This window comes from Heterobasidion irregulare, assembly GCF_000320585.1.
Source record: "Heterobasidion irregulare TC 32-1 unplaced genomic scaffold scaffold_01, whole genome shotgun sequence".
NCBI classification, from domain to species: domain Eukaryota; kingdom Fungi; phylum Basidiomycota; class Agaricomycetes; order Russulales; family Bondarzewiaceae; genus Heterobasidion; species Heterobasidion irregulare.
This window is the reverse complement of record NW_009258197.1, coordinates 3,271,739-3,290,278: the sequence shown is the minus strand read 5'-3', so window position 1 is coordinate 3,290,278 and position 18,540 is coordinate 3,271,739. Positions and strand designations below refer to the sequence as shown.

At 55.3% G+C, this 18,540-nt stretch overlaps 6 protein-coding genes across 6 annotated transcripts; 4 read left to right on the top strand and 2 right to left on the bottom strand.

Moving 5' to 3' along the window:
* Nucleotides 1-479: 479 nt before the first annotated feature.
* HETIRDRAFT_243068 (uncharacterized protein) lies at nucleotides 480-1,185 on the top strand (the record flags this gene model as incomplete). The annotated part of the gene is made up of 4 exons (XM_009543301.1): nucleotides 480-626; nucleotides 684-762; nucleotides 829-917; nucleotides 982-1,185. Coding segments are annotated over 4 exons (519 nt in total), but the record flags the coding sequence as incomplete, so codon positions are not given.
* An 888-nt stretch (nucleotides 1,186-2,073) lies between these two features.
* HETIRDRAFT_308400 (uncharacterized protein) lies at nucleotides 2,074-3,966 on the top strand (the record flags this gene model as incomplete). Its single annotated transcript, XM_009543300.1, has 9 exons — nucleotides 2,074-2,214; nucleotides 2,343-2,415; nucleotides 2,470-2,507; nucleotides 2,571-2,618; nucleotides 2,694-2,873; nucleotides 2,957-3,136; nucleotides 3,254-3,403; nucleotides 3,461-3,691; nucleotides 3,802-3,966. 9 exons carry the CDS (start codon nucleotides 2,074-2,076, stop codon nucleotides 3,964-3,966), a joined length of 1,206 nt encoding a protein of 401 aa, XP_009541595.1.
* A 1,003-nt stretch (nucleotides 3,967-4,969) lies between these two features.
* Nucleotides 4,970-10,691, bottom strand: HETIRDRAFT_305875 (uncharacterized protein; the record flags this gene model as incomplete). Its single annotated transcript, XM_009543299.1, has 6 exons — nucleotides 4,970-5,105; nucleotides 5,176-5,304; nucleotides 5,357-8,336; nucleotides 8,391-9,254; nucleotides 9,303-10,279; nucleotides 10,333-10,691. The coding sequence occupies 6 exons, from the start codon at nucleotides 10,689-10,691 to the stop codon at nucleotides 4,970-4,972; spliced, it is 5,445 nt and encodes a 1,814-aa protein (XP_009541594.1).
* Nucleotides 10,692-10,924: 233 nt separating this feature from the next.
* Nucleotides 10,925-11,847, top strand: HETIRDRAFT_307952 (uncharacterized protein; the record flags this gene model as incomplete). Its single annotated transcript, XM_009543298.1, has 5 exons — nucleotides 10,925-11,298; nucleotides 11,350-11,467; nucleotides 11,524-11,616; nucleotides 11,669-11,759; nucleotides 11,813-11,847. 5 exons carry the CDS (start codon nucleotides 10,925-10,927, stop codon nucleotides 11,845-11,847), a joined length of 711 nt encoding a protein of 236 aa, XP_009541593.1.
* A 3,241-nt stretch (nucleotides 11,848-15,088) lies between these two features.
* HETIRDRAFT_100036 (uncharacterized protein) lies at nucleotides 15,089-16,381 on the bottom strand (the record flags this gene model as incomplete). The annotated part of the gene is made up of 2 exons (XM_009543297.1): nucleotides 15,089-15,839; nucleotides 16,293-16,381. The coding sequence occupies 2 exons, from the start codon at nucleotides 16,379-16,381 to the stop codon at nucleotides 15,089-15,091; spliced, it is 840 nt and encodes a 279-aa protein (XP_009541592.1).
* A 744-nt stretch (nucleotides 16,382-17,125) lies between these two features.
* Nucleotides 17,126-18,511, top strand: HETIRDRAFT_378893 (uncharacterized protein; the record flags this gene model as incomplete). The annotated part of the gene is made up of 9 exons (XM_009543296.1): nucleotides 17,126-17,213; nucleotides 17,266-17,276; nucleotides 17,327-17,388; nucleotides 17,451-17,576; nucleotides 17,627-17,661; nucleotides 17,725-17,849; nucleotides 17,908-18,095; nucleotides 18,151-18,318; nucleotides 18,387-18,511. 9 exons carry the CDS (start codon nucleotides 17,126-17,128, stop codon nucleotides 18,454-18,456), a joined length of 873 nt encoding a protein of 290 aa, XP_009541591.1. The 3' UTR covers nucleotides 18,457-18,511.
* Nucleotides 18,512-18,540: the final 29 nt, after the last annotated feature.

Genomic DNA, 18,540 nt, shown 5'->3' with positions numbered 1-18,540 from the left:
AGAGGGGACGAGGGCGGCAAGAGACTCGCAGGAGAAGCCGGGGCCTGGATGGGAGCGTCGCGGGACCGGCTGAAGAGGGGCGGCAGAGTTCTCACAGGGGCCCGGCGACGTCGAGCGCGGTTCTCATGCTCTCTCAAAGCGCTGCCCGTCGAGTCTGCGCGATGCCGTCGTATCACGCTTTACGTGGCCACAGTGCGCCCGGGCCCTCCTCGGCGGATCGACGCGAGAACACACGGGACTGATCAGGGTTTTCTCAGTCGACACGCCCGCTGCAGTCGTCTCACGCGCCTGCCACGGCTGCTGGCTGAAGCCTCGCCCCGATTGCCAATTCCGTTGTTTGGCAACACCCTCCGATCCAAACAACCGCTGTGGCGTGCCTCCCGCCGCGTTGCAAGCCCTAACCTAATAGCTACCACCGACCACCACCGACCACCACCGACCCTCACCCCCGCACCTCCTCAACATCAATGGAGCTCGGATCCCACTTCTCCGCAAAACTCGAGCCCTTCGTCCTCATGGCGAAATCCGCCAAGGGCGCAGCGGCCGCCAAGCTCGTCCAGGACGCCACCTCCGCCCCAGGCGTATACGTCTTCGCAGAGCTGCTCGACGCCCCCGGCGTCCAAGAAGTGCGTCGCGCGCTGCTCTCCCCCTCTCTCGCGTCCGTCCCATAATCCCGCACCCAGCTGTCGACCAGCGCCCAGCACGCCCCGTTCCACGCCCTGCTCCAGCTGTTCGCGTACAAGACCTACATCGACTACCTCCGTTGAGTCGCTCCCAGCCCTCTCCGCCGCTAGCACCCCATCTGATCTCGCGACTCGCGCACGGCAGAGCACAAAGACCAACTCCCGCCCCTGTCGCCGGCGCAGATCACAAAGCTCAAACACCTCTCCCTCATCTCCTTCGCAATGGAACGCCGCGTCCGTCCACCCTCCGCCCATTCACCCACCGTCTCACTCCATCCGACCTGACCATCGTCCCTAGATCCTGCCCTACACGGACCTCCTCCAGGCCCTCCAGATATCGACGATTCGCGAGCTCGAAGACCTCATCATCGACGCCATCTACCTCGACCTCCTCCGCGGCAAGCTCGACCAGAAGGAGCAGCAGTTCGAGGTCGAGTACACCATGGGCCGCGACATCGAGGCGGACAAGATTGGCTCGCTCCTGCAGGCGCTCGAAGACTGGTCTGCACCCTCTCCCGCACATTCTCCCTCTTTCTCCTTCCTCACCCCTCTTCATCCTCTCGATCATCTCGCCTTTCCCCGCCGCGCGACAGGTCCTCGACCACATCCTCCGTCCTCACCGCGCTCGACGCCAAGCTCTCCTCGCTCGCCTCCGAAGCCGTCGCGCGCGCGTCCCAGGACGCGGAGCACGACCGCATCCTCGCCGCCACCCTCAAGGAGGTCCTCGACCAGCGCGCCGAGAACAGGATCGCGCAGAACAAGCGCACGGGGTACCCCCGCAGGGACGACGACCGGATGGACGTCGACGAGCCCGAGAGCCTCAAGCCCAGGAACCGCAAGTGCGTGCGCCTCTCCCGACGCCTCACCCTCCCTCTCTCTCCCAAAATCTTGCCGGGTTGACTGCTGACTCGCGCACCTGTGCGTTATCGCCAGAACGCCCCTAGAACCCCTGTTCAAGCCGCGCAGCAGCAAGCGCAATCGCTTCTGATCGCTGTCCTCGACACCCTTCGTACGGAGAGAGCAGGACGTCGGGATCGGGCGTTGGCAGAGGGTTCCCTCCTTGTCTGTATTCATGGCTGCATTTCCACGCTTTCACGCATCTTCGCATATCTTTGTACACTACGCGGCGCTGCCGGTCGAACCAGAACCAGTTGTAGAATCCCTTCGATCTGAGTACTGTACTGTAGAGCGTGCACGTCGTTAACTTATGAAAAGGAGCTCGCTCATGGCCTGGAACCGTGGCCCTGGCCCACGCGCTGTCTCCTCGCACACCCGCCCTCGACCCCTCTCCCACACCCGCAACCAACGCCCCCTCCAAACCCGCACACACACACCGAACACCCAACCCCATCGCTGCCAGCCACCGCGCACCGCGCACCGCAACGCAAGCATGCAGCCCGTCCTCCTGCGCTTCGCGCCCTCCCCCACGGGCGCACTCCACCTCGGCGGCCTCCGCACCGCCCTCTTCAACCACGTCTTCGCGCGGAAGCACGGCGGGCGCTGGATCCTCCGCATCGAGGACACCGACGCGGTACGTGCGCCCCGCCCACTTCCCACTTCCCCCTTGTCTGTTGACCGTCGACCGCATCCGACTCGCTCGTTGCTGACGCGCGCGCTCGATTCTGTGTGCGCCGCGCGCTGCTGCTGCTGCTGCTGTAGACCCGCGCGGTGCCCGGCGCTGTGGAGGGCATACGCGAGATGTTGGGCTGGGCGGGGCTGGAGTACGACTTTGGTGCGTTGCGCGCTCGTTCCGTCGTTCGAAGTCGCTCACGGCTCGCTCGCGCAGGGCCTGGCAAGCATGGCCCGCACGGCCCCTACTTCCAGGTGCGCACCGCCGTCGCTCGTGGCCGCCTCTGAACTTAGGATCGTCTGACGCCCCACGCCCAGTCCGAGCGGCTCGACCTCTACCACTTCTACGCCAAGAAGCTCCTCGACGTGCGTCCCTCTCTCATTTACACGCACACACGATTGCTCAACGACGTCGGTCGGTCGGATGTTTGGATTCGCCAGTCAGGACACGCGTACCGCTGCTTCTGCTCGCCCGACCACCTGGCGGCGACGCGCGAGCGCCTCGCGCGCGCCGGCATGAACACGACGTACGACAAGGCGTGCTTGAACCTGACTGAAGAGGAGGTCGCGCGGCGCGTGCGCGCGGGCGAGAAGTCCATCGTTCGCCTCAACGTACGTCCCGTCCCGCCCAGCAGCCCTTCCCACTCGCCCCCTGCACCATCTGCACGCTCTTCGCGCGCGCGCACTCACCCGCGCCGGACTAGGACTCGAACCTCCCCCGCCGCACGACGCCGCCCGATCTTATCTTCGGGCACCTCCGCGACGCGCACGCGTCCCTCCCCACCGACCCTGTCCTCCTCAAGTCCGACCTCTTCCCGACGTACCACCTCGCGTCCGTCGTGGATGACTTCGAGATGGGCATCACGCACGTCCTGCGCGGCGAGGTGCGCCCGTCCTCCCCCCTCCCCTCTTCTTCCCTCTCCCTTCTCCCCCCTTCCCCACCCACCCCCACGCGCGCATGCCGAACACGCATCTCCTGACCGAGACCCGCCCCACGACAGGAATGGCTCCCGTCGCTCCCCCTCCACCTCGACCTGTACGCCTCCCTCGCGCTCGACCCGCCCAAGTTCGCGCACCTCCCGCTGCTCCTCAACGCAGACGGCACGAAGATGTCGAAGCGCAAGGGCGACGTCCAAGTCGAAGACTACATGGTGCGTTCCCTCCTGCGCGCTCCGGAACAGACGACTGAAGCCCCGCGCCGGTTCCAGCGACGCGGGTGGGAGCCGGGCGCGATCCTAAACTGGCTCGCGCTCGCCGGCTGGGGCGTCCACTCGCACGCGCAGCCAGCGCCGGCACCTGATTCCGAAACGCCCCCTCCTACCTCCACTCCGCCTCCACCTCCGCCGCCTCCACCTTCTCCTTCCGCGTCTTCTTCGTCCCCGCGCACTGCAGCCCCGGATAGCACCACCATTCTATCCCTCCCCGAAATAATCGCCCAGGTCCGTCCATCCGCCGCCGCCTCCGCCCGCCCACCCCTATCTCCCCGCGCTGCGTCCCTCGCGCCTGTCCCCTCGCGCCCCCTGATCCTGACCCTGATCCCCGCCAACAGTTCGACCTCGCCGCGCTAACCCACCGCCGCACCGTCCTCGATCCGGCCAAATTAGAGTACATCAACAAACACCACCTCATGCGCGCGTGGGCCACGGACGCCGGCCTGCAGAGCCTCGCCGAGCGCGCGCGCCCCCTCGTCGTGAGCGCGTTCCCGCAAAGGTGAGATGCACGCCCCACTCCACAGGACCCAGGGCGCGCGCGCCCGCTGTCGCTGACGCTGGCCCTTCTTTGTCCCGCGCGCTCGCTCGCTCGCACGCTCGCTCGCACGCACGCGACCTCCCAGCCAACACGCGTCCATTCCACACATCAAGGACGCCATCCTCGTCCTGCAGGTACGCGCTCCGGCCCCCGCCCCGCTCTTCCGCGCTTCCATCTCTGACCCCGCGCCCACGTCCCGCCCCAGGGCCGCCTCGCGAACATCCACGAGCTCCCCACATCCGCGCCCTACTTCTTCACCGCGCCCGCGTGGACGTCCCCCGAGGCGCGCGCCATGATCAACTCCACGTCCGCCGCCGACTACCGCGCCGTCCTCGCGGCGGCCCTCCGCCGGCTCGCGCCCGACGCGCCCGACGCGCCGGCGTGGGACGCAGTCGCCGTCGCCTCCGCGCTGCACGACGAGAACGCCAAGTCCGGCATGCGGCCCAAGGCGTTCATGACGGCGCTGCGGCACGCGCTCAGCGCTATGAAGGTGCGTGCGCCTTTGCTCCCAACCTCCTCGGAGCCCGGCGGCGCTCGCTCGTTTACCCACTCACCCTTTGTTCCGCGCCAGAGCGGGCCAAGCGTCCCGGAGATTATGTGCACGCTGGGTCGCGAGAGGACGGTTGCGCGGCTCCAAGCGGCGGAGGCGCAGTCAGGATCGTGGTTCGGCGCTCCGGCGCCTGCCAGTGCCAGTGCCAGTGCCAGTGCCAGTTAAGGTGATAGTGTACGAGTACGGAGCTTGTATCGGAAACAAAACAGCGATCTTGCCGCCTGCGTCCCTGCGTGGGTTCTGTGATGGTACGAGTACATACTACGGCTACAGCGGTGCCAAAACAGGCCGCGAGAACGGTGCACGAGGAAAGAGGCGCGCGACGTACGACAGGCAATCTACAAGGTTTGGTACATTACATTCAGCGCGCGGATCAGAGCCGAGGCGCGTCATAACCATATCCCTGCTGCGCGTGACCCTAGAGCGTCTCCCACCCGCCGCTGTCGACCGTGCCCTCCAGCTTCCTGGCGACGAGCGTCGGAATCCCGTGGTTGAGCCACGTTTTCCGCACTTCCTCCCACCGGGCGGGGTGCAAAAACTGTCGGCGGCCGCGGCTGGCCACACGGTCCGAGGGTCCATCAGTATCGCTCCACACACGCGCGGCCGAGAAGAGGCGAGGCTTACCGCATCGACATGTCCACCTCCCCGTGCACGTCCAGATACGGCGGCGGCGCGAACGTGCCGTTGCCGGCGTGCAGATACAGCAGCGAGCAGCGCTTGACCAGGAAGTACATTCCGACGACACCGCCGCACCTGCATTCGGCGGTCATCAGTTGTGCGTGGCAAGGATCGCGGAAGGACGTACTCCCGAGTATGCCAGTTGCACTCCCCTCTCTCCCCGTGATCGACGTCCTGGCAACAGTGGCTCTGGAAGCACACCGTCGTGCCGCAAATGAGGCAGACCGCGGCGTCCAGTGGGATGGTCTTGCAGCGCTGGCACACGAGGGCCGTCTCGTGTTCGCCGAAAAATGTGTCCAGCACGATGGGAAGGCTGGCGATGCGGTAGATGGTGGGGCATTCCAAGACGATCCCGCAGTTGAGCTGAGAAGCAGCGTGGGAGTGTCCGTAATGAGAACACCAGCCCGCTAGGGAAGTCTGCAGCGTGTCCTGGTTGGGAAGGTCCGCGAGCGGGGGTATGCCCAGCATGGTCAACAGCCTAGAGTACTCGCATGGTTCGTTGGCACTGAATGCAGGGGTCGGGAACGCCAAAGGCAATACGGTACGACAGAGTATGGCAGCCCTTCGAAGGAAGGGCAGGGTGAATGTGTAAAGCAGCTTCTCGATACGGGCTTCGCCAAAGGTCGAGAACACAATTTCAGAGGCGTGTTCCACGACAGGAGAGTGTCGGACCACGGACGTGAAGAACATCCGGACGTCGCCGAAGATATTCGAGTACGTGGGCTGCTTGGCATTCTGCAATGGCCAGCTTCTTGTCTTGTTCAAGACATAGATGAGACCGATGGCTGTCCGAGCGAGGCATGCGAAGTACGTGAGTGTCAGAACGTGTCGCAGCATTTCGGGCGCTATGGCGGCAGTTTCCACCAAAACCGTGAATGGGTCGCGAAGAAGGAGAGGGTATGATACCGGGTTCAACGTTGACATGCTCCACTCTGGAAGGACACGCTTGATGATCGCTTGCCGCAGCGCCTCGCGTCCTTCATCCGGCCTTGCCTTGAATGGCACCGCCGCCAATTTGCCTAGGCAAGTCAGGAGACCTCTGACGACCCGGGTGTGCGAATCTGTCAGGTTGTCAGCGATGGTGGTGCCAGGAGGCCCCAGCCCACGTTGGCTGATTTCCAAGGTGGCAATAGTGTACCCAACAAGGTCTTCAGGGAGGTAGAGCCCTGCACCTCGCTCGCCCGGTTCGGGTTCAGGCCGGTCACGAAGATGACGAGACTGCTGCGAGATCGCCCTCGCAATGTTCATGACGCTATCCACCATTTTGTGCATGTCCCTGTCCGCCCACTTTTCGGTCGACCGGAAGAAAGACACGTAGCTGGAATCTTGAGCCCCCCAAAACGCGAGCTCCCCAGTACCGTTCCTGACGAGTAACGAATCCAATAACGTATCGGCTTTGGACTTGAGGATGCTGATTCCTGCGGCCCGAGTCCAGTCGGCGAACGGAAGCGGGTTGAGTTCCACGGAACCCGGATGAGACATAGGTAAGATGACATTGCCTAAGCTTTTGCAAAGTGGGCATATGTACTCTTTCCGTTGCACGCTCTCCGGGTGGTTCCTTGTGGCCTGTGAGCGGTGTCGTTGCCGTATGGAGCTTGTGTAGACGTTGAAGCAGTCTAGATGCATTAGATGACTGCAGATAGAAGCATGCAGCCCAAAACGAGTGTTCTGAGGGGGCAAGACTTCGAAGCTGGAGGGAAGTGTTTGACAATCTGTCAACTCTTCCTGCCGTGGAGGAAATGACCAGGTTGGGGCCGATGGTTGGCTCCGGTCTAACGAGTAAGAGGTAGTCACCACTTCGTTCATGAAGCCGGTGTTCGTGTCGGAATGCCGCCGCACGAGCCTGCTTGGCTGGAGCAGCCCCAGCGCACCGAACGGATTTGAGGCGTTCAACTCTTCTTGACAGACTATGCAGGTCCCGAACGATGCGGGAAACTCAACACCGTCAACTGTCTCGCCTTCGTCCTCCTCTTCATCTTCAAAGTTGATCGCGAAGCTCGCTTGCTGGGCCTTCATCTGCCGCATGATTGCATCCTGTCTGGCTTTAGCCGCACGTTTCTTCGCCTCATCTACGTCCGAAGACTTGTCAGAGTCAGGAGTCCGTCGGCTGCGCACGTCCTCGGGAACATGCTTCTCGAGTTCGGTGAGTATCCATGCACAGCGAGCTTTGTACGTTCGATAGATGTCGTGATGCTCCAACGTGCATAGCACATCGATGAGATTTTTGCCCCCTTCGTATGACTTCACAGTGGTCAAGTGACTGAAAGCGGAGCCACGGTCGACAAGAGCTAGCATTGTTAAGTGTATCGCCTGGTCCAGTATTGCTTCTCCTGACGGAGGCGATGATCCAGCGGCCTCGGTCATGACGAGGAGGTTGTATATGGAGTAGAAGATAATCTGTAGAAGAACTTCGGATTCATATACATCAGGTAACGCAACAAACGCCCCATCAATAATGCCCAGGGGTTTCGGCACGATGACGGGGTCGGCAATCCCGAGCTTCTTGTAATGGTTCCGCAAGATAGCTTCCACCTCTTCACGCTTGTTCCGCGTGTAATGGTAGAAGAACGGATTTACCTCGTCATATGCCTCGACTTTGAGTTCGTATACTCCAGAATCCGCAGTCGACTCAGGAGGACGGAAGTTGGCCACTTCCTGCAAGACCCGTTCAAAACATGCATCGTCCACGAGACGTTCCGCGACGCGCTTAGTAAGGTCCGTGAATGTACAAGGGCCCACAGCCAGGGCGTGTATGATCTCCCGCCGGACTGCTAGTGATATGGATATCTTGCGCGCGTTCCCCGTCTCGCTGATGATCGTTATCAAGACGTAGAGGACCTCCTCGACCATACTGGTCAATCGCGAACCTTCGTACGCACCATCCATCAAGACGCCAGAGAAGAATCCGAGCAACGCAAAGCGGTCCAATATGCTCACGAGCACGAGATTGGGATCTAGAATGATGAGTGCCGATTGGAGGATGAAGAAATCTTGGTCGTAGCACAACTCTCGTAGCATGAAATCGCGGTAGTGCATTAGCTGAGCACGAATAGCGAATCCGTTCCGGACCCACAGCCCTGTGCGAATTTGTGCGATCATTGCAAGTGCTATTGGGCGTCATGATCAATAATAGATAGAAGGCCAGTGGAAGAGTTACTTACTCCGAAGAGGGTAATCAATGATGTTCAATATGCCCTGTTCGCTGACGTTCTGTAAGAGTATATCCCTGATAGTCCGGAGTCCGACTTGGCGAAGAGAAGGCTCGCTCAAGATATCGACATGTTTGAAAAGTTCGGCTAGAAGCCATTGAAGTGAGTGATGGAAGCTGACCCAGCCCTCCAAGATATCGAACTGAACAACAGTGTATGAGGAACCTCCGAATACCACAGTTTGAAACTTCACGAGCTCGAACTTGGTTCGATCGATTCGTTCGTCCGCGAGGCTGCAGACCATCATGATACCATGAACGACAGTCGAGATTGCTGAGACGAGCTCTGCTGGGCTTGCATGGGTGAAGGCCTCGCCGTAAACTTTGATAACTCGAGAGAGCGACAGTGTGACATTGAATACGCTGATCCAGCCTTCTGTCTCAAACTCGACATGGCTGTCTACCGCGCGCTTGTTCGGGTTAACGCACATGAAGAGCTGGCATATTTCTGCAAACCGAGCGATGTACTCATGCTTGTGAGCAATTAGCCGCTGAACGGGCGCGTTGTGACAGAGGTACCGTAGGTCACTGAAGACAGGCATGAAACGTTTCGATTTGAAAGGATCGCTATCAACGTCCACAGGGATATTTGGATTTGGGGGGCAAAGAATTCGCTTGTGTCGAATTTGGTTCGTGAAGAAGGCTGCGATGATATCCAGAAGACGAGATACGATGTCGTACTGACGGTTGATGTGCAGAGCAGCGGATGGAACGGTGAACAACTGTAAAGCGAAATATTTGATAGACGTTTCCGCCTCTCGATCGACCAGTAGATATGTATCGATGATGCGAGGGTAGACATTGGCGAAATGGGAGGCTGATTACAATCAGTAATTAAGCTTCATAATCATCGTGAGAGACATACCAATGGTCAAACGATGTTGATGGCTAAGATTCAAGATGCAAGCATAAATCTCCTTCAAGCTCAACCGAGTCCGCTTCCAGAGTTTTGCGTGATACAGAAACAGCCAGTCAAGACGGGCGAGATCAGTATGGTCTTGTGAGATACTAGCCACGTCAGGAGGTACGTTTGACAACCCGTTACTCCGTCGACGCATGGTCAGCAACTCTTCTGCAATAACTTCCTTCAAGATCAGTGTGTCGGTTCCTAGGCGACTGCGAGTAAGATCTAGCAGCCACTCGATGATGACACCGACAACTTGTTCACGGAAAGTGTCGTACGCGCGCCGGACCGTGACACCTATTTCAATCTGGGCTATCGTCTGTGCGATCCCAAGAAGACGAGGTAGATCAGCATCCATTTCAACGACTTCGCGACCCTGATCATCTATTTTGACTGCGATGGTCGAAGCATCCTCCGGAGTCCGAAGGGTGGTTTCGCACAGCAATTGAATTACCTCAGTGAAAGAGTGCTTGTCGTCGTTCCATAGAACGATGCAGAACTGATCTTTCATCATGGGATCTGCGGAGGGCTGCAGCCGTAAATCAGCTTCGTTAGAGGGGACGCAAGTCTCGTCGGGTGAATAATCCAATGTGTCGAGAATGAAGTCTAAAGCGTATGCTACCGTCTTGTTCATGCTTTCCCGAAGTTCATGAGGTACTGACACCCGATAGGGATAATTCTTCATTGGAGGCAGGCTTTGGCTCCATATGTGGGGTGATGTAGGTTGTGAAGGGCTATCTAGGGAGATTTCGTCTGGGGTGTCTTCGGCGAACGGATGGAAGGGGCAATTGAAAGCTTGTCTCCAGGCTTCTGCATCTCCACAGTCGCAACAACCGCCTGACTGTTGGGCAATAAAGAAGCTAACGTTATGGCCAGAGTGGTCCGTCGCATGAAAACACCGCGCACAGAGAACGCAGCTGTCGTCGAGGGCGCAGTCCCTAGTAGCGTGATAAGTCAGCGAGCGCAAAAATGACAGTGGCACCCCACGTACTTGCAACGAAAACAGCTTTCCCCCTTCTTAAAAATATGCCCGCATGGCTTTCCTGGCACCGGTGCCTCCTCTGCTGCAGCACCTGCAAAGTTTAGATGCGTCTGTACCTCGCTGAGAGTTGAGTGAAGGGGAAGACTTGAGTTGGAGTTTGGAAGGAAGAGGTACGCATAAGGTCCCCAGAATGCATCATAAAGCTCAGATATGATCTCTGCCCTCGTTGCTGCTGTAAATACATATTTCCTGGACCCTGGCATAGTCTCTAGAGCCAACCGAAGGCGGCCAACTGGATCGGGTGGCCGGTCGCGAGGATTCAAGGAGCTCAACGACTTGAAGGGCAAGAAGGATGACAGCCCAGACATTTCGCGGTGCTTTTCAGCGAGTTAGCGTTTGAGAGACAAGGATTGGAGTGTGTCGGAGAGAATACTGGTACCTTCAACGGTGGCTGGCACGCGATCTGAGTTGGTGGCGCCAAGATTCAATGATATAAACCCTTGTAGACCCTTGTACTAAACTGCTGTGGCAAGCACCTTCAACCTGTCCATAGACAGGGAATCTACAGATATCCTCTTTGCTCAGAGGGATTCACCTCACGATGAACACGTCGACCTCCTCGAGCTCGTCGTCATTATCTCTTCTTGCGGATCCCCTACCACGATCAATGGATGGACCAGCAATGGACTACTTCCTAATCGAAGTCGTTCAGACGTTGCGCCATTCCTCTAGCATTGCCGCCGCTCGTGCTAAAAAGGTAGAGGAAGAAATGATAGCGTCCGGTCTGATTACCGCTCCTCCCCCACCGCCTCCAACTCTCAAAGTCAAAAAGGAGGTTCAGCGAGAATCGTTGGGTAGCATCGTTTCGCAAACGCAAAATATCTCAGGAAAGGTCGCAATAGATGAAGAAGAAGAGGGTATACGGGCCAGACTAGAAGCAATCGGTCTACATGTAGGTGCAAATATCACAGAGCGGTAGATATCCCATCCTTTTCACCTCATATCCTGCCTCAATACTATCTCCAGTCTATGTCATGATCGACCCGTCTTCACGGACACGTTGGACATCATCAAATTCATATGCAAGGACCTATGGGCCATCTGTTGGGACAAGCAAGTTGATAATCTCCGAACGAATCACCGAGTGCGTTCTGCAACATGTGCGAGTCGATTGTCCATTAATCGATCGCCCTTGGTTAGGGAGTATATGTTTTGCAGGATAATACTTTCAAGCCTATATCTCGATTCTCCTCTTGGGAAGGTCGCCCCGACGCTACGAGACGAGCAAGACTCGTGTGTGATAACCTCCTCAGCTCGACATCGCTCTATTGATATTTGGCACTAGTATGTAGCTATGTCCGCGGGGATTCTTCGTGGAGCGCTAGCGAGACTGGGCATACAGGCTATGGTTGTCCCAGAGGTAAACTTACCGCAATGTGTGCTCGATTCTTCTCTTCAAAACGAACATGCACTGAGCCTCGATTTACAGGTACCTTTCAAGTCAAGTTACCGAAGAGCACTTGAAACAAGAACACCGCTCTCATGCTACGTATGTTCGAACGAGTCTTTTATCTACGACACAGTCTCCTTTGGCAGATGATACACCCTGTGGCATCAGTTTACAAGGCCTGTCAATTTGCTTCCTATCAAAGTATCGCTGAACGATTCCTTCTAGGTATATATATCCATTCTCCTGCTCGTCACTGATCGATGTACATGGAAGGAGGGTTAAGCATGACCTTGCATCTCTTTTGGACGGTCAGATAATTGGTGGATGTCCAAATATTTATAGGGTTGAAACTCGACTTGACCGATAATTCGAACGAGAAGACCAGCAGACAATCCGACGGAAGAGAGCGGCGAATTCTTGAGCACTCCGAGAATGAGCTATAAGCGTCCTCGACGACCCGCGTTAAGGACGCACGCTCTATGTTTCAAAAGATAAGCTTGAAAAGTCTTTGCATGATAGTGTACCGATTTCAGACAATTGTCTGGAAGCGGAGCGAATGATCAACGTTTGAATTGATATGTGTGTCCACATCGCCTCAGCAGCCAATCTCGATCGCGGGAGTATAATGGTACTACCAACCACGGGAATGTTCGAGAGCAATCAAATTCACGCGGTTAAGCTGAGGCAATGGCCGAAGAAGTAAAGCTTGAACTCATACGAATGGGTGAAGGACCCCTGAGAATCATCAATGAACTTTGACCATAACACTGTGGGATAAAATAGAAGCACATACTTTCTCCACCGCATCGTAGCCGCAAAGACACCGACTGGTGTCTGGGTACTAGGTAAGTCGTAGAAGGGGATAAATAAAGACGCTGAGGGGATGCTTACAAGCTTCCCAAACTGTTCGATCCGACTTTTGGCGCATCAGAAATATGTACCTTCTCTGCCGACTTGCACACCGCTCCGTCGTGCGAGATATACTTACCCACCGAGATCTAGCTCCCGAGGAGACTGGAGCTTGTTTGTCCGCACTCAAGAAAGAAGTAAGCTTCTATGCGCGTCTGCTAAGCTTATTCAATTTACATGCGGACCCATGACCGAAAGAACAACACCACAGTGCGGATTTAAGCCAAATGCCCACGCAATCGCCCAGTCAGATTCTAGCAAGGGGGTAAGAATAGAGACCTGCCTAGGGATATGGTTTGTAGTTAGTAGGGCGTAGAACAGGAGTACTCCGACGGCCGTTCTCGTTAAGGTCTCCCGAACTATACCAGATGGGCACTGCCCGAGAGATGTCGATTGACATTAGACTTAGTGGCTAGTTGGCTGGAGAGTAGAATTTGATGACAGTGAGTAAACATATGCATGTGCATATATAAATACGGACCCGAGGATGTCAGACCACACAGAAGTCTGAACCAGCACATGGCATCTAGCGGAGTATTGAGACGAGCATCCTCAATTCACGTCCTTCATTGGTCGATGAGTGTGAAAATCATGACCATTCAAAGTTGAAAATAACGATTGTCACCGTAGTGTGCGAGCAGCATATTCTAAGATGGCTTGACCTGTCAGTGATTCGGCCGCCGAGCTTTACGGATGAGACAAGATCTATTAGGAAACCTGAGCGCTTCGAATCAGGGATTCTGGCTCACCAAGTTGTTATCCATGACATGGTCACATGTATATCAATATATCTGGGTAATCCTTTTTTGGCCTCGAGGATGCTGGACGTGTCTGGCCATGCGATGACGACGCCAATGGTATGGGGTGATCTATCCATGTTTGTAGAATCCAGGACTCAGACCTCTCGGATCTCAGGACTCTACAGGAAGTTATACAAGGTTATACACGACTCACCTCGCCATTCTTATCCATTTGATTATGGCCACTTGTGTGTCAATCGGTGCACATGACATCTCGTGAGACTAATAACATGAGGGACAGGGCCGTACAGCCGCAAATCTAACACCTGCAGCCCGATGTCACGCTACATGTGCAGGACCTGGAGCGAAGCTCCCAAGGGGACTGTAGCTCAAGTGAGTTGAGCCTCAATCTAGTCTTCTAAAAGCAGCAACGTAGGCGATTCTCTTTCAACCTCCGACGTCGTAGTCTCCGGATGTAACCTCGATCTAGCCCGAGCCTTGAATGAACATTCTGAATGCTTGAGCGTTCGCTCGCACTATAGCTAGTCCGTGACGATGAATATAACTGATTATGACTCGTACCGTGTAGCCAGGAGCAGCCTCCGAACCCTGTCCGAGAGAACTGTTATTCGAGCTGCATGGCAACCCATATCACTGAGGGATATGGTATGGAAGTGCCAAATTATTTAGTCTTGTTCCAAGACCGCTCACGTTCATCCGGCGTTCGGGAGGGGGTCGGCGAGCCTACCAAAACATTGAGCTCACACGGATATCCCCCCCTCTTTTTTTTCTGCTTTACCAAGAAAAATTCCCCAGACGGGAAAAATAAACCCCAAAAGATGACATAATAAGTATGGTAAATTTCTCAGACCCCTCTCCAGCCTGAGTTGTGCCTCACCTCACGGCAAGTATTGACATTTCCGGCCCCCTTCCTCTCCATTCTCGATCATCGCCGCCGCTCCAGGCTGCTCCTGAAACCCGCAGTCAACAGTGCATGCGGCGGATTGAAAACCCCTGAAGACCTTCGCGCGGCTCCCGGAAGCTCCCGACAGGATGACGATCTAAAAGGTTAAATGGATTGTAGCTGGAGCAAGCTGCAGCGCAGGTCGCTGGTGAACATATTAATGTGACATAATCATTACTGCGGGACCGGTCGACGAGAAGCGCGGGAAATGAGTGGGAAATGGCTTTTGAGAGTTTGGATGCAAAAGAATTGGTGCGTATCTGGGCTCATTGAGTAGTGAATGTGTCATCAAGCCCGTAACTACCAGATCTCGTGCCATCGAGGCAAGGCCCTAAACAAAGGAGGCTGGATGAGACAATGATACCCACGCACCTTCAGAAACTGGTTACCGCACATCACAGGACCGTACAATATACACACTAAATGAAACAAGGGAAACGCTGAGCAGCGGCGGTATATATGGACCTAAGTGATGTATGTAATGCGTTTTACACAGCGGCATTCAAGAACGAAAAATGCGTAGCGGAAGATGTGATAATATCAACAAGGACGGAACAGAGGAGAGGAACACGATGTGTAGAGAAAGCGATGATGAAGAGAAAAGAGAAAAGAGATAACATGAACAACATACAGAACACCCACATACAGAACACCTCCGCCAAAACGGACACCAGTGCATGCTTGCAATATACTCGCCTGTATTCAGCAGGGTTGCATGCCCATCACTCCAGGACTACCACTGAGATTGTTGACGCCTTTGAGAATGTCTGCACCTGCGCGTAAAAACAATGTTTTTCTCGGAAGATGAAACGGCGACCGATGTCTTCCTGTATCAGGCGAAGAAGATGGCTGAGGGGGGGAAGTAGACGAATAAGACGGCGGAGTCATAGGAAATGGTATCTCTGGAGAAGAAGATGGCGAGGCTAGTGTGATCCCTTCTATGTTTGCCGAAGCGAGTCGATGTTCGTCGATGGTGATAAAGGACGGAACATCAACAAGTGCTCCTACATCGTCTGGCGAGGATCGTGAATCTGTTGAAGACAGGGGCAGATCGTCTGTAGAAGCATTTGTGCTTGGAATAGGTGAGAGCCGTTGACGGCGCGAAAGCATTGGCTGGAGAAATAGGTCGTCCGGCACATCGTCAGATCGCGGGCTTTGTCTCGAAGTTTCCCTCACGTCCTCGAGTGCGGGATATTCTGTGAAGAATGTTGAAGACTGTGCTGATCCGAATAGCGCTCGTACATCAAGAGCGGAAGTTTCTCGCTCAACTTCGGGATAATCTGGCTGCCCCTCTTTGTTTTTTTCGTCATCAACAACGACAGACCCAGATGCAGGAGGATTGTCGTGCGTCAAAGATTTCAACGGCAGCTTTGAGCGCTCAGCTTGACTGAGATCATGGCGAAGGCTTCCGAGGAGCAGTATTGGACGCTGATCAACGCTGGCACTGCGCCTCCTGCGCGCGGCACGGGTAAACTTCTCGGTCCAGTCATCGCCTTCCACCAAACAGCGCTCTGTCACTGTAAAGCAATTGGGGCAACATGGTCGTAGGGGAATAGTCACAACACCTGGAGGGAGAGGTTGCGGTAGTGATAGCCTTCGAGTCAGGGCGTGTGAGTTGCGGGGAGATCCTGGCTGGTGATGTACAAGACAAGGTGTCAAACCAGGTCCATCGATATCGTGAAAAGTGGACGTTGATTCCTTCCTTCTGGTTTATGTGTTAGATTATTCTGCCATGAAGACAGAGAGAGATAAAATAGACCTATGAAAAGACGGTCTGGATTGATGCGCGTCAGAATTTGAAGTGGAAAGATCTTTCCTCTTCCACAATGGAAGAGAGTACGACTTTGAAAGGAGCTTTGGGATCATCGAGTGTGGCCGTTGCGGTGGGTCGGGTATGAGCACACACTCATCGTCAAATCTGACAGCACGATCATCTGCCAGCGTCGGTAGAGCGAGTTCTGAGGGATGAAATGAAGGCGCGCCAGAACGCTCCATCGACAAAGTTATTGGTGAGTGCAAGGTGGGAAGTGGTTGCCCTTGTTGGCGGGTTCTCAGTGTGGAAGGCGATTCAGTCTAGAGGATGTCTAGAGCCGCTGCTATATTCGAAAGAAACCACGTGATTGCGGGGGTGGCTGTGTCGGAGGGTCTCGGCCCCGTAGCCGCATGATGATCCCGCCGGTAGCTTCTGAATTCTCCCGGCTCTCGCCGGACCTAATGACTACCTAATGCTACCCTTTGCTACCTAATGGCCAAACCCCTTGAGCCAAAAAATCACCAATCTATATCATAGCTTAGAAGCGAGATAACATGAACGACCTCTCCTTTGTCTGATACATGTGAAACGATACACGCCAAGACTTTGAAAAAGTCATCATAGGTTACATACGGTTGGTAGCCGCGCACTGTCGTCCCATGATGCCAATGACTGGGCCTTGCTTATGAGCCCGCTTCGCTAAGTAACAACAATGTTGACCTCGATTAAACTCCTGGTGTCACAGGTGGCAATGTACTTCGTAAAATCATTGTTCTCAGAATCGGAGGGACACATGCAAGCTCCTGCACTGCTCCTGCTCGCCTACGCTTGCCAAATCCGATTCCGAGGGCTACGGATTATCATGGGCGCCCGGCTTTCTTGCCTCCCGAACCGTGTTGTGTTGCCAGCTGTTGCCCCGCATAAGATGTCTGGACTTTTAGACCCCTCTCCTCCAACTCTTGTGTTTCATTCCTTTCATATTCAACATGGCTGCACGTCTGTCGCAAATCTCTGGCCATATCAGCAACAACTATGGGCGAGGCTTATTGAATGGTGAAGTCGCCATCATCACTGGTGAGTGACGTTTCCTGAAACGTGAAATAGATTACTGGAATGTGACATACAGGTGCTGCTCAGGTATGTGAATTCTGATGTCACGTAGTCTGACGTCTAATATGCGCACGTAGGGCATTGGACGCAGTGCAGCACTTCTTTTCGCAAAAGAAGGCGCGAAAGTGGTCGTCAGCGAGTAGGCATTCGAGTCGAGTCTGGTTGTTCTTGATTAACACAAGCGAAACGTGTATGCGCTAGCCTTGACGAGAAGAAAGCGCAGGCTGTTGTTGACGAAATCAAGGCGGCAGGTGGCGATGCCATCGCTGTCGGGGGAGACGTCGGTGCAGAGGACTTCCCCAAGAACATTCTTGAGGCAACGATCAAGTATGTTCACCACATCCTCCTCTTTTCTCACACTCACATCATTTCTGTAGGGCATATGGAAAACTCAACCACATTGTTAACAATGGTGCGGGTGCACATACGGACTATTTTCAGCTAAAACATGCCATGCTGATCGGTGATTTGACAGCTGGCTTTACGTACGATCGAATGCTTCACACAATGCCAGACGACGCCTGGGACATCATCATGAAAATTCACGTTCGCGCGCCTTTCCGCCTAATTCGCGCCGCAGCGCCTTACATGCGCATCAAGGTGCCCAGTTTCCGTAAACCTTACCTACGAGCAGCCGCTGAAATTTAAGTCCATTTAGGGTGAAGGACGCGAGAACAGAAGTATCACCAACGTGTCCTCTGTATCTGGTCTTCACGGGAACGTCGGCCAAGCCAACTACGCGGCGGCGAAGTCTGCCGTCGTAGGTCTGTCCAAGACGATCGCAAAAGAATGGGGCGCCTTCGGGGTCCGCGCAAATACTATCGCATTTGGCTACGTTCTCACTCGGTCCGTCACTCTGACCTTTTTATGTAGATGGTTGACGCACTGACGAGTTCCTCAGACTGACGGCGGCCAAAGAAGCAGGCGTGACTATTGAAATCGAGGGGAAAAAGGTCGCACTCGGTGTCCCCGGTGCTAAACCCCCGTCAGACTCCGATGCAAAGTCTTTTCCCCACATTCCACTTGCCCGACCTGGAACTGCCGATGAAGCTGCTGCTGCCATGTTGTTGTAAGTTCATGCGACTCCATTTTAAGCCTCTACTTTTCAACATTCATGCTGACTATCGAAAATGATAGCCTCGCATCGCCCTTGGCATCCTATGTGACAGGGCACACGCTCGAAGTGACTGGTGGGACCGGCATCTAAGTGTCTAGGCACCTGTATTTACAGCCCATGTGAATCCAAGCTTTTCTGTAACTATTAATTCACGCACTAGATCAATGATCTACA